This window comes from Mastomys coucha, unplaced genomic scaffold (assembly GCF_008632895.1).
Source record: "Mastomys coucha isolate ucsf_1 unplaced genomic scaffold, UCSF_Mcou_1 pScaffold9, whole genome shotgun sequence".
In the NCBI taxonomy this organism is placed as follows: Eukaryota; Metazoa; Chordata; class Mammalia; order Rodentia; family Muridae; genus Mastomys; species Mastomys coucha.
Window position 1 is genome coordinate 12,870,970 of NW_022196915.1, and position 13,129 is coordinate 12,884,098.

The following is a 13,129-nucleotide window of genomic DNA, read 5'->3' on the forward strand; positions in this document are numbered from 1 at the left end:
CCTAGACAGCAGGAAGTAGCCTAAGAGGCACAACGCCCTCATTCCCTTTTCATCATCAACTTCCCCTTCCCTTTTTCTTTCCTTCTCTTTATAATATCAAAAAGGGAGGTATGTTAGCACCCAGAGCCTGTGGTGATACATGGGCAGGTCCACAGACCTGTTGCCAGGGCAACAGCCACCATATTCCCAGAATCCATTGGGCTCACGTCCCACCTTTATCTGTGACGGCTACGGCACAACCCATATATATATGGGTACTTTCCTCCATCTTGCTCTCTCTCTCTCCCCTCTCTTTCCTTGCCACTACCCCTACTCCCTCTCAATTAAACCTCTTACACGTGCAACTGTTTAGGCCTAGTGTGGTACTTCCAGACGCGACTGCCGTTCCAACAAATCAGTTTTGTTTAATTCCTTCAGCTGTTTGGTTGTGTTTTCTTGTAATTCCAAATGATTTTTGTATTTCCTCTTTAAGGGCTTTTACCTGTTTACCTGTGTTTTCTTGTATTTCTTTAAGGAAGTTATTTATGTCCTTCTTAAAGTCCTCTATCATCATCATGAGATGTGATTTTAAATCAGAGTCTTGCTTTTCTGGTGTGTTGGGTGTATCCAGGTCTTGCTGTAGTGGGAGAACTGGGTTCTGATGATGCCAAGTAGCCTTGGTTTCTGTCATTTATGTTCTTGCTCTTGCCTTTCTCCATCTGGTTATCTCTGGTGTTAGCTGTTCTTGCTGTCTCTGACTTGGAGGCTTGTCCCTCCTGGGAGGTCAGTTCTGCCCTGGAGGAATTTGGGTATGAAGAGCTGTGGTACCGGGTCAGCTCTGGGGTGCAGACAAACCAGAAGGATCCTATCCCCAGCTGTTCCTTAATTCCTGTGTCCTGATGGCTCTTGGAATGTCCCTCTTGGGCTAGGAATTTGAACAGAAGTGGTGGTCTTACCTGTGTTTGCAGGTATGTCGGCTCTCCTGGGAGATCAGCTCTCTCCTGGTGGTATTTGTGTCTGTAGCGCTGTGACACAGGATCAGCTCTGGGTGCACATGGAAACTGGAAGACTTCTGTCCCAGGCTGCTCTTCAGTTCCTGTGTCGAGAGGGTTCTGGGCGGGTCCCTCTAAGCAGCAGTGGTGGTTTTACCTGTGCTCACAGGCCTGTCCACACTCCTGGGAGGTGAGCTCTTTCCTGGTGCTATTTGGGTATGGAGCCCTGTGGCAGAGGATCAGCTCTGAGTCAGACTGAAACTGGAAGGCTCCTATGCTCACCAGGTACTTAAGAAATAAAAATATGTTCGTTTGCACTACTGTTGAGCTCAAAAGCCTTGATGACTAAGTCGGCTCAGTTAGTCAACAGGGTCTCTTTAAATGTCCTTTGTTAGGCAGAGTCTTAGCCTGACAGGTCACAGGGAGGGTCAACAAACTACATTGTGGACTCAACTTCTCGACTCTACAAGATCTATTTCCAGATCAGGTTCACATTTACTTCAACATCTGAAAGATACAGTCCAACCATCCTCATGCATTCTAGCATTCAGGGAGGGCACAGGAGGCAAGCTTACAGGAGAGTAGATTAGAAAGCAAGAGTATTTGCATTTTCTAGTTTCCCAAGCTCATTGGTTTGGGCCAAAGAATGGCAGCCTGTGGTAAAGGGAGCTCCATTTGGAGGAAGCTGCTCATCTTGGAGCTACCAGGAAGAGTAAGCCAGAGCAGGGGGCTGGTCCGCCATTGTCTCCAGGTTGTCCAGTGTTCCTGTGCTGGGAAACAAGCCAACACTGTACAGTCTGGAGAGCTTGCGAAGCAGGCTTGGCTCAAAGGCCAGTCTTTGCATTAGGTTTCCAGGGTAAGCAGTTCATTGACTGAGCTGTCCACGTCCCATGCCCACTGTTTTCTCCCTTCCAAGGAAAGTTAACTTTCTTCTCCCTGAAACCCTTGGTTTCCTGTGAGAAAGTTCTCTTGCTATGAGCAGACTGAAGGGTGGATGAGTTGATCATCTGCAGGAATCTGAGCTGTAGGAATAACCAGACCTTCACCGCAGTCCTTCACCTCTAGTCTTGCCTAGAGGCCTGCATAGAGGTTCCCGGGTTGTCCACATTCACCTGGCATCTAATCACGGCCGTGCCTATCTCCCCTGAACTGTGACTCAGGATGCCTATGCTGCTATTTTTCAAAAATAAAGTTTCTTTACCACTTTAGAAATGCATTTTTTTTTTATAGTCCAGCATGATGGGTACATCTCAGTTCAAATTCTAGGAGTTGTAAAGGCTGAGGAAAAAAATCCAGGCCTAGTTGCTGCCTGACCCTTCTCCCCTGGGGATGCCCACAATGACCTCTGAAAGGTCATGGTGCATTGTCCACTTGAGTAGAGCTGGTGGAGGCTGGACAGCTGACATGGCAGGTCCCCACCAGGCCTGTGTCCCAGCTACCTTCCTCCTCTAGGTGTGAAAAGTTCAGTATGAACTCAGACAGGCCACAGACCAGGACCAGAGCCTCCTGCAGCCAGAGCTGCCTCAGCAAATGTGTTTACCAAGTAAGTCTGGCACCATAGAGCCCCATCCTTAGCAACCATGGCATCCATGGGGTAGGTTTTCGTCCTTGACGTTGTTTTCCTTTGTGAGAATGGGCACTGATTTTGTGTAGCCAGTGGCTCAGCCAGGATGTTTCTGAGTCTGATTGCCTTTCCTTGTCTTATAGCACCTCTGAGGAGGATGAAGGAAAACACAGACAACTTGAATTCTTGGCAGTCTTCAGTCTGCGATCAAGGCCTTCTCAAAAAAGCCACCTCCTTGTAGCTGAGAACTCAACAGTGAGTCAGATATCAACCACACCCAGAGCATAGGGTCCTCTCTCAGTCAGTGCTGAAGCTGACTCTGTGCCACACACAAGAGTTGCTGAAGAGAGTGCACTGCAGTGAGGATGACCATGGCAGCCACTTGGCCATCAACAACAAGAACAACAACAATAATAATAATAAAGACTGGATTTTACTGTTTCACAGCCTGGACTGAGAAAAGGTCTATAGAGAATGTCTGAGCCGTCTTCGATGTCCTTGGGCAGGCAGATGTTCCATATCAAGCAGATGAACTTTCAGACATTTGTCTCCTTTGGATGAAAAGGTTTGAGCAGAGGAAATGCTGTGGCCCAGGTAGCACTGGAAGATCATTCCTCACAGAGACTAAGACTGAGATTCCCCTTTTGCACCAGGGATGGCTTCAGAGCATTGCTGAGGCAGGAGAGTATAAATCAGCACTTGTCCTGATGGACTGTCAGGGATGTTTTAGTAGAGGGGAGTAAAGTGAATTAGAAAGACTTTGAACAAAGGCCTAAAACTGCCTCATCCTTGGCCTTGGGAGGACTTGATCTTCAAAGCCCCTAGAGGCGTGGCCAACCTTGACTTGATGAGCTATTATAGTCTGTACCCAAGGCCAGTGTAGGCCTTGCTACAATCAAACTATTCTTTTTTTTTTTAAGATTTATTTATTTATTTATTTATTTATTTATTTATTTATTTTTATGTGTATGAGTACACTGTAGTTGTACAGATGGCTGTGAGCTCCAGGCCTCACTCGCTCTGGCGTAATACACTGTAGCTGTCTTCAGATGCACCAGAAGAGGGTGTCAGATCTCATTATGAATGGTTGTGAGCCACCATGTGGTCGCTGGGATCCGAACTCAGGACCTTGGGAAGAGCAATCAGTGCTCTTACCCGCTGAGCCATCTCGCCAGCCCAATCAAACTATTCTTTATCAGTTTTTTAAAATCAATTTTCTAGCTTGGATATTGTTTTCTTTGGAGTTTTCATTTGTTATGTCTCAAGGTTTTAATTACTGTGGGGTTTTCATTTGTTATGTCTCAAGGTTTTAATTACTGTTATTGCTTCTGTTCTACAGTTATACACCGTAGCCCCTTGTCAAGTGAAATGACTATTTTCATGAATAAAAAGGTGATTTCCCACTTTTCTCTTTTTTCCCATTAATTTAGTTATTCATTTTATATCCCTATCACAGAGACCCCTCCTCCCAGTACCCCCCCTCACACACAGGGTCTTCTCCCACCACTTCCCTTCACTTCTGAGAAGGAGGAACTCCTGCCTAGGTATCCACCCACCCTGACAGATCATACCACCACATGACCTGACATATCCTCTCCCACTGAGGGCAGACAATGTAGACCAGTTAGGGGAGCAGGATCTATAGGCAGGTGACAGAGTCAGGGTAAGCCCCTGCTCCAGTTATTGGGAGACCCACATGAAGACCAAGCTACATACCTGCTACATATGTGGGGGGTGAGGCTGGACCTGTTGGTCTTGTAGAGTCCCACTCCCTTCCAGGTTCCCCAATCCTTCCCACAACTCCTTCACATGGCTTCTGGAGCTTGGTCTAATATTTGGCTGTGGCTTTCTGCATCTGTTTTAGTCAGCTGCTGGATGGAGCCTATAGGAGGACTTTTTTTAAAAAAGATTTATTTATTTTTATGTTTATGAGTATACTGTATCTGTACAGATGGTTGTTAGCCATCATTTGGTTGCTGGGAATTGAATTCAGCTCTGCTTGCTCTGGGCCCCGCTTGCTCCAGCCAGCCCCACTCACTCCAATCCAAAGATTATTATATCTAAGTTACAGATACACCAGAAGAGGGAGTCAAGATCTCATTACAGATGGTTGTGAGCCACCATGGAGTTGCTGGGATTTGAACTCAGGACCTTTGGAAGAGCAGTCAGTGCTCTTAACTGTTGAGTCATCTCTCCAGCCCAGTTCGTTTTTTTTTTTTTTTTTTTTTTTTTTTTTTTTTTTTTTAATCTAGGCTGACAGATACAAACATAGCCTGAGGTTCCTAGTAGTTGAGGGAGGAAGGAAGGCAGGCCTGCATCCTATTGATTCTGTGAGGACTCCCCAACCCCAATTGGCAGGGTTTGCTACTGCATTCATTGATGTCTGTCTCACACAAGACACTTGTGTATCCAGGCCAGCAGTGACAAATATAGTTGTCAACAGTGTCTTCACATGTTGCATCATTGTGACAGGGCTTTGATCAACAATGAGGCATTGAAGTCTCACCCTGTGTCCCTGTGAAACCACTTCCTGTACAGACACAGTGGTTGATATTTCCACCATCCACACATAGACCTGCATGGAGACATGGCTGGCTGGCACATCACCATCACAGTGGTCTCCATGGAATCCAGGTGCCAGTCACAGAAGCAAGCCCAAGAGCATCCTGATTCATGTCACTATATAGACTCAGCTGGGATCCACATTCATCAATTTCTAACAGTTCACACAAGAATACTCTTGAGAACAGACACACATATGTCTTCCGATCTCACTGAGGCATACAGCCTCATTCATGCAGGGATCAGAAACACATTCAGCCACTTCCAAGTCACAACACCTGCCTTGGTATCCAGGCACACAGAAGCAGGAGAAGCTGTTGATTCCATCCTGGTACACAGCCACATTGTGGCAGGAGCTGGAAGCACACTCATTGTCATCTGTCACACTCATTGTCATCTGTCTCACAGAACCTTCCAGCATATCCAGCAGGGCTGATACAGACGGGTGCTCAGGGTCTATGGCAGGTGCTCCACTGCTGGCAGGCGTTCCCTCTGCAGGAATTAGTGGCAGTGTCACAGATCAGCCCTCCATATCCAGGAGGACATTGGCACAGGAAGCCCCTTTCTTCTATGGTGGTCACACAATTGCCAATTCCTTGTCAGGGACTAGAGAAGCAAGGGTCTTGTCATTGATTTGCTGTTTCGGTAAGACTGTATATAATAATGGCTGCTGTTTTTAAGCCCCCATTGAATAAACTTACTATTTTATGAATGAAAAAGCAATTTCCCACTTTCCTGGCTGGTTTTGTGTCAACTTGACATAAGCTGGAGTTATCACAGAGAAGGGAGCTTCAGTTGGGGAAGTGCCTCCATGAGATCCAGCTGTGGGGCATTTTCTCAATTAGTGATGGGGGGAGGGTCCCTTTTGGGTGGTGCCATCCCTGGGCTGGTAGTCTTGGGTTTTATAAGAGAGCAGGCTGAGCAAGCCAGGAGAAGCAAGCCAGTAAGGAACATCTCTCCATGGCCTCTGCCTCAGCTCCTGCTTCCTGACCTACTTGAGTTCCAGTCCTGACTTCCTTTGGTGATGAACAGCAATGTGTAAGTGTAAGCTGAATAAACCCTTTCCTCCCCAACTTGCTTCATGGTCATGATGTTTGTGCAGGAATAGAAACCCTGACTAAGGCACCCACTCTTCTCCCTTACGGCCATCTGAAGTCAAGTGCAGTGTCACAGTCCTGTAACATCAGAACTCCCAGGCAGAGATGGATGTCTGCAAGTGCCAGGTGGCTTGGTCTACACAGTGAGTTCCCAGACGGGGATCATAGCACTACACAGAGGAATGGCGCCTTGCGTGTAGATGGCATCATCTCTATGGAGATGCTCCCTTGTGATAACAAAACTATGCACCACATGCATGCAATTCCCACATGGTCCAGAAGAGGGCAATAGATTATACCTGGAAGTGAAGTTACAGAGGATTGTTAGCTGCTCCTTGGGCCCTCAGGGAGAGCAACAGCTCCTCTTAATGGATGAGCATCTCTCCAGTCCTTGCACTCAGCTTTTGTCCTTCTGGCCATTTGTTTTACAGTAGATGGACTAGAGCCCCTGCAACAAATGAGGGAGGTTTCTTGAGATCTGCAGAGACAGGGACATGAGGTGTGTATGCTAATTGTCTTTGGCTACCAGATACCTAAGCAGAGTATTCATGTGTTCAGTATCCTTCTCCAGCATCACTTCCTGTCAGGGTTGGAGCGGGTCTGTCGTGTGGCTCATCTAGGATGACAATGCGGATTAGGCCCATCAGCTGAGATGCAGAACGAAAAAGAGCCTGCTGGTGTGGAGCAGGGGTAAGGAGTCCCCTTAGATGCTCCACCCAGGCAATGCTGGGAAGGAGCTTGAGAAAAGCTTGCATGGATGGAGCCTGTGGCAGAGACCACACGCCCGAGCTGAGAGCTTGCCTGTACAGGGCTAAGAAGAGAGAGTGAGTGCTGGTTGATGCTGCTCTTTACCACAGTAGACCCCAGGGTGTATTGAGGAAGTGTTTTGTTCAGATGACTGCTGGAAGCCAGAGTTCTCTCTAGCAGCTTGACCCGCTGCTGACCTCAGCTCTGGTGGAGACACCTGGAGTCAGGAGGCTTGGGAACCAAGCACCTTCCTCCCTGGGAGAATGTCAAGCAGGCATTTTCCCTCCCTGGGAAGGTGTTAAATCAAGCACTCTCTCCTCTGAGAAAGTATTAACCTTTGCCCTGCTAGAAGACACCTGGAGCCATCTTCAGAGACAGCATCCCAAGATAAAGCTGCAATATGTCTCGGGCCCCTTATCAAACACCCGTCCAGATGTTCCCCTCTCCTCCTCTGTTCCAGCCGAGTTCCCCTCACCCCTCCTTATTTCCTCTTTCTGTACGCATATATACTGGCTTTCCACCATTATTAAATGGGGCTTTGACAAAAGATTTGCTTGGCCTCCCTCTCCTTTTATTCCCACTCATTCTATTTCAGGCTGGTTCCCCTTGAAATCCACAAAATAACTAAGAAACATCTATCCCACGGGTAGGGATAGGTGACTGATTTATTCTTGGGAGGCTCCCTTGGAATGGGATCTGGCTTCTGAAACTGACAGTGAGTCAGAGTTAGTGTGTGATGAGACTGGTGCTGTGAAACCAAAGATACGAAATCTACCCTTTATAAATAAAGGGCATATATGCACACAAGGTACATCAATATCGATACATAGTTCTTTCAGTTCTGTGGCTGGTGTATTCAGCTGGCCAGATGGCTCAGCAGGTCATGGTACTTGCTGCCAGACCTCCAAACCCGATTTTCTTCAATGGGATTCACGGGGTTGACAGAGAGAACAAACTTCCCACAAATTGTCCTCTGTTCTTCATGTGGATGGAGCTGCCAGGTTTTTGTCCACAGGAGCAGAGCGCCGGGTCTCCCACTCCTCATATAAACTGGAATGTCTCCATCTGATGCTCTTGTGAAGTTATATTACAGTGTGTTCCATTGGAAAGATTTGGACTTTTAGTAAATTGTAGAGAAATGATAAAAACCAACATCACCATCATCAATGCATGACCTGAGGAAACAGTGCAGGGAAGGCAGCCACTGGGAACATGTAAGCTGAGCCGAGACTGTCATGAGACCCAAACTGCTCCACAAGGTCTTCTCTACGTGCCTGGTGTAGTAGCCCGGTTTCTCTAGCATTCTCTAGTGGGACAGAACTTACAAAATGAGTCTCTCCGTATATAGGAAAGGCATTTATTAGAAAGACTTACAGGCTGTGGTGCAGCTAGTCCAGCAATGGCTGGCTGTGAATGGACAGTCCAATTAGAGAGTGCTCATTCCACTAGGCTGGATGTCTCAGCTGGCCTTCAGTATATGCTGCAATCCTCAAGAAGCAGGCTCTAATGCCAGTGAAGGAATGGACTTGTTAGCAAGGTGAGAACAAACAGGCAGGCAAAGAGCAGATGCTTCCTCCTTCCAGTCCTAATACAGGCTTTCAACAGAAGAGGCCCACATTCAAGGTAGGGTTTCCCAGCTCGAAAGATCTGGCTTCAAGGTCTGACTTCCTACCTTCAGGACTGGGATTAGATGTAGGACTTCCCACTTTTAAATCAGCACCACATTCCCTTCCAGGTGTGCCCTCCATTTCTGGGTTTTACTTAATTCCAGATGTATTCAAGTTAACAACCAATCACAGCCGACCCAAATTCACCCCATGTGAACTTGACACACAATCATATCTCCTATGCCGTTATTAATTTCCAAATGAAAAAAATTACCAGGTCATAATTACACCTAACATGATTCATCTATCCTTTCTCCAACCAAAAACATATTATAATCAAGTTGACAATCAAAAATTGCCATCACACCTGGCTAACAATTTTTATTGCCTCTACCTTTTATTGCCTCTACCAATGCACCCTTTTTGCTGAATCTGCTACCTCTGATTGTCTAGCAGTGACCTGTGATGAAAATCAAACAGTTGCTGTGGCCTGGTGACCACAGCGTATCTTAGAGGCTACCGTGATAAGGATGAGGTGGCCCGGCCAACAGACAGCTGGACCTGGTCTCTTGACATGCTGTGTGCTGTTACCCAAACTCTTCCAAGTTGACAACTGTCTCTGCCTCCACTCAGACCCAAGGATGATAATACTTGTAGGTTCAGGCAGACACCATCTTCAAAACAGAAGGGACCTGAAGATGTAAGCATTTGACGAGGCTGAAAAGTACACTTTTGCAACAGTAAATCCCATGACATTAAATGATGGATGGTGAGGAGGCAGGCAGAGAATAACTACAAACTGTTCCATGGTTTCTGAGGTTTGGTCACGGTTTTCCCATTACCAAGGAGTCTTTGGATCTGGAGCCCATACAGCATAGGGGAGCAGAGAAAACGGCTGTGTTCTTGGAGGCTATTCCCATGAGACAATGCACCCTTTTTGCTGAATCTGCTGAGACACATTGTCCTAGGGTCAGGAAGAAATGGCCAAGGCCACGTTTTCCTCAATCTAGAGAACATTCCTGAGAGCATGGTCTTTTTCCCTCCACTGCTTGCATGGATTACTCTGCTTCTCTTTGTTCCCAGACAATAAAACGATGAGAAGTAATGTTCTAATCTCTCTCTCTTGTCTGTGTACCTCAGGTTCACATCTTTAATAGCTCAAGTGCTCTAAGTCTCTCAAGTAACTGCAAGTAACAATAGTCTAGCCTGGTATTGTGGCATGTGCCTTTTATACCAGGGGAGGCAGAGGAAGGTACATCTCTATGAAATCTCTATGTAAACCAAGGCTAGCCTGATTTACATAGCAAGTTAGAGGCCATTAAGGCTACATAGTAGAACCCTGCCCCAAAGAAAGGAAGGAAGAGAGAGAGAGAGAGAGAGAGAGAGAGAGAGAGAGAGAGAGAGAGAGAGAGAGAGAGAGAGAAAGAAAGAAGAGATAAGAAGGAAAAAAAACAAGCAAAAGGCCAACTAGCCTGAAAAGATAAATTTTACTGTTGAACAAGAAAGTTGGTTTCTCTAGAGTTAGATATGGCAAAAGAAAAAGAAAAATAAGATGATGCCAACATATTGAAACAATATTTTGTAGAAAACTTAAATAATTCAGACTTTCATTATTTGATTTCCCTTCAGGTTGCTAAGAAGCTCAGTGTGGCCACGGGTCTCTAGAGTGATCATGCGCTATGTTTTCCTTCCATGCTGACCAAGTTTCATTTTATAGCCCAGGCTAGATCTCCAAGTCCCAGCATTTAACCATGCACTTTGCTACTAGGGAGGCCAATATCTCCCAGGTGTTAATATAATTATTTATGTTTGTAAGATTAAATTTAGGATAGTGAGATATAAAATGTGGCTGGAAGCTGGGTATGGCATACACTTTCATCCCCAGTCCTTGGGAGACTGAAGCAGGGAGACCTTGAGGCTGACCCGCATATACTATATAAAAAGACTCTATCTTCTCTATAAGCAAACAAACAAAAATAGTAGGAGATGGAAGAAAAGAAAAGGAGGATGAGGAGAAAGGAAAGAGAGCTGGTTGAGGGACAGACAAGATAGAAGAAAAGAGAGAGAAGAAAGAAAGGCAGGAAGAGGGAAAGGAGAGGAGAGAGGAGAGTCAAAGAGGGGAGAGCAGAGAAAAGATCAACAGAAAAGACAAAGAGGAAAGAGACAGAGAGGAGAGGAAGAAATAGAAGAGGGGGAGGACAGAAGAAAGGAGAGAAAAGAAAGCTTGCAAGAGAGATCCTTGTGTTAACCCACTGAATATGTGAAAAAAAAAAAACACAAACCTTTATTTTTTAAAAAATGTTTTATTCATTTTATATGTATTGAAGTTTTTCCAGAATGCACAAACCCAGGAATTTTAAATGTCAGTAGCCAGAGCAGCAGGTATCACCTTGCGCTTCTTGTTGTTCACCTGTTGAAAGGTCACCTCCTTCTGAGTTGGCTGCAAGGGAGACAAGACGTGGCCATCTGAAGATGCACGAGAAACTATTGAGACTCACTGGGATCTACATTCATTTGTTTATCACCACAGGGTGTTAGGATATTTGATCTCTTTGTCTATCTTCACGACCTGTGGGAGGAGCCTGGGGCAGCCCTGTTCACTCTTCTGTGGGTCCTCAGTGCAGCCCTTGGCTGGTTTGGTAATGTTTTCTACTTGTGGAGGTAGACTACAGTTGAACCACAACTTTTCTAGGGATCAGCTGAGGTGGGCAGGGATTGTGCGGACTGATGACTGCCAGCTTCCTCTGGCCCTTGGCTTGTAACCCGTACCTTAGCCTTGGGAAACTCCTGAAAGCCACACTCATGTGCCACCTTCTTGTGAGTCCCATGTGACAGCCAAGTCCCTCTGTTTTCATGTTGTTTTAGTGACCCAGTGGCTCTCTCTCATTAGGGGTACAGGGCGAGGGAGGGGTTATTTACAAGATCATGGGTGCCTTACCAGTGTTTGTACCATTGAAGAAAATGTCTGTCCCTGCCCCTGTCAGCCATCAACTGGCATTGATCCTCTTGCAGGGGTGATGCTGCACGATTCCATCCCTCACATCATAAGATGCTGACAGAACCTGTCTTGCATGTCTTGTGCAGGTTTGACGTGATGCTTCCTTGACTGGAAGTAACTAAGCAATTCCTAGTATTCTCTTCTTGAGCACAGTAAAGGAGAAACACACAGATTTCTAATTCTTTGTGGCAGAGAATCTCGATATAAGAAAACGCTCTATTCGTCCACAGCCCCACTGTCTCATTGGCTCTGAGGCTGCACTGATAACCATCTTCCTTTACCATATAGACCTGCTTGGCTGGTTTTGTATGTTCTGGTGTTAGGATGTCTGCTGCTGTCCCTTGCAACTTCTAGGAGTGGCTTTCTCCCCTTCTGACCATTTCCCCTGACGCGGGACAAAGATAGAGAACATGTTGATGCTCTGAGAAGACAGCTGACTGTTTTCTTAACAACACAACCTCTACCACTACCACAGCAAAACTACAGATTACATCCAGGTGAAGTTAAAGAGAGGTGAGCAGAAACTAGTGTGAGGAGGCTTAGAATGAGCGAAGCCCTGACACAAGGCACAGCAGAGTCATCAGCCTAGGACTGAGACCAACACTCACCTCTGTCACAGGACACTGAGTCCTTCCTCAAGCTCTCCATCACCCACTTCCCCATGCTTCTCCACCACTGACACCTTTACAGCCTTGGCACTCCCTCTGTCCCCACTCTGCTTGGAAGTGTACCCTGCATCGAGGCCTGAAGCACACTAGGCCAACATGAGCTCTCACTGAACACTGGAATTAGTTTGGTCTTTGCCTCTCTGGGTCCATTGCTGTCTGTGTCTCTTACTTAGAACATAGTGGTCTCTTGCTTGCTTCCTGGACACTCAAAACTCTAGCACAACCAATACTTAGAGCTTCTAAGAGGTGAACAGAAGTCAGGGGAGGGGATGTGCACACATCCCTTCTAAGGGATGGCAGCCTACCTCTTGGGTTCTCATAGGGACATTGGTAGCTCTGACCCTGCACGTCCAGACCTGCTGTTTTCTTTTCTTCTAGCACTAAGCTAAGTTCCATATGGTCACATGCAGGGTTCCTGCTGCCTGAGCAGTTTCTCAAAGACAGAATCTATCTCTGCTTTTGACTCCCATGGGAGAGAACTGAACTGAATTTACCTGCAGTGACCAGCTGGCCTGATACGGACACTGTCCTTCCAGAAACATGGCTCCTTGGCCATCAACCTAGTATGCATGGGAGGAAAGTGATGAAAGAAATTCATCTAGGTGACACATGGTAGAGCTGGGCCTCAGCTCCCAAGGCTGCAATCCTGAATCAGTGGTGTTCCCTCCACTCCGTGAATCCAGCTCTCTGACCCAGGTCTGGCTGGTTCCAAGTGTGTCCCAGGACATTATCATGGGAATCCCAATGAAGATCAAAATTGAGCTCCTCAAGATATTGCACAAGGCCATCAGGGACCAAACTACCAAGAGGACCCTGGTTTCAACAGAAATGTATTCCATATGGCCTTTGTCACATAGTTCCCTGCGGGTGTTGGGGGCATCACTCCTGACCTTGTCCTCCTGTTCTGTCTGGTGC

General features: G+C 46.5%; 1 protein-coding gene across 1 annotated transcript in view; it reads left to right on the forward strand.

The window, feature by feature from the left end:
- Positions 1-949: 949 nt before the first annotated feature.
- Positions 950-13,129, forward strand: part of LOC116085163 (GATA zinc finger domain-containing protein 13-like) — a 28,232-nt gene continuing 16,052 nt past the window's right edge. The window contains exons 1-4 of the mRNA XM_031362608.1: positions 950-1,088; positions 2,351-2,505; positions 2,653-2,817; positions 6,253-6,341. Of these exons, the coding sequence (XP_031218468.1) occupies positions 950-1,088; positions 2,351-2,505; positions 2,653-2,817; positions 6,253-6,341 (548 nt within the window). The remainder of the gene's footprint in view (positions 1,089-2,350; positions 2,506-2,652; positions 2,818-6,252; positions 6,342-13,129) is intronic.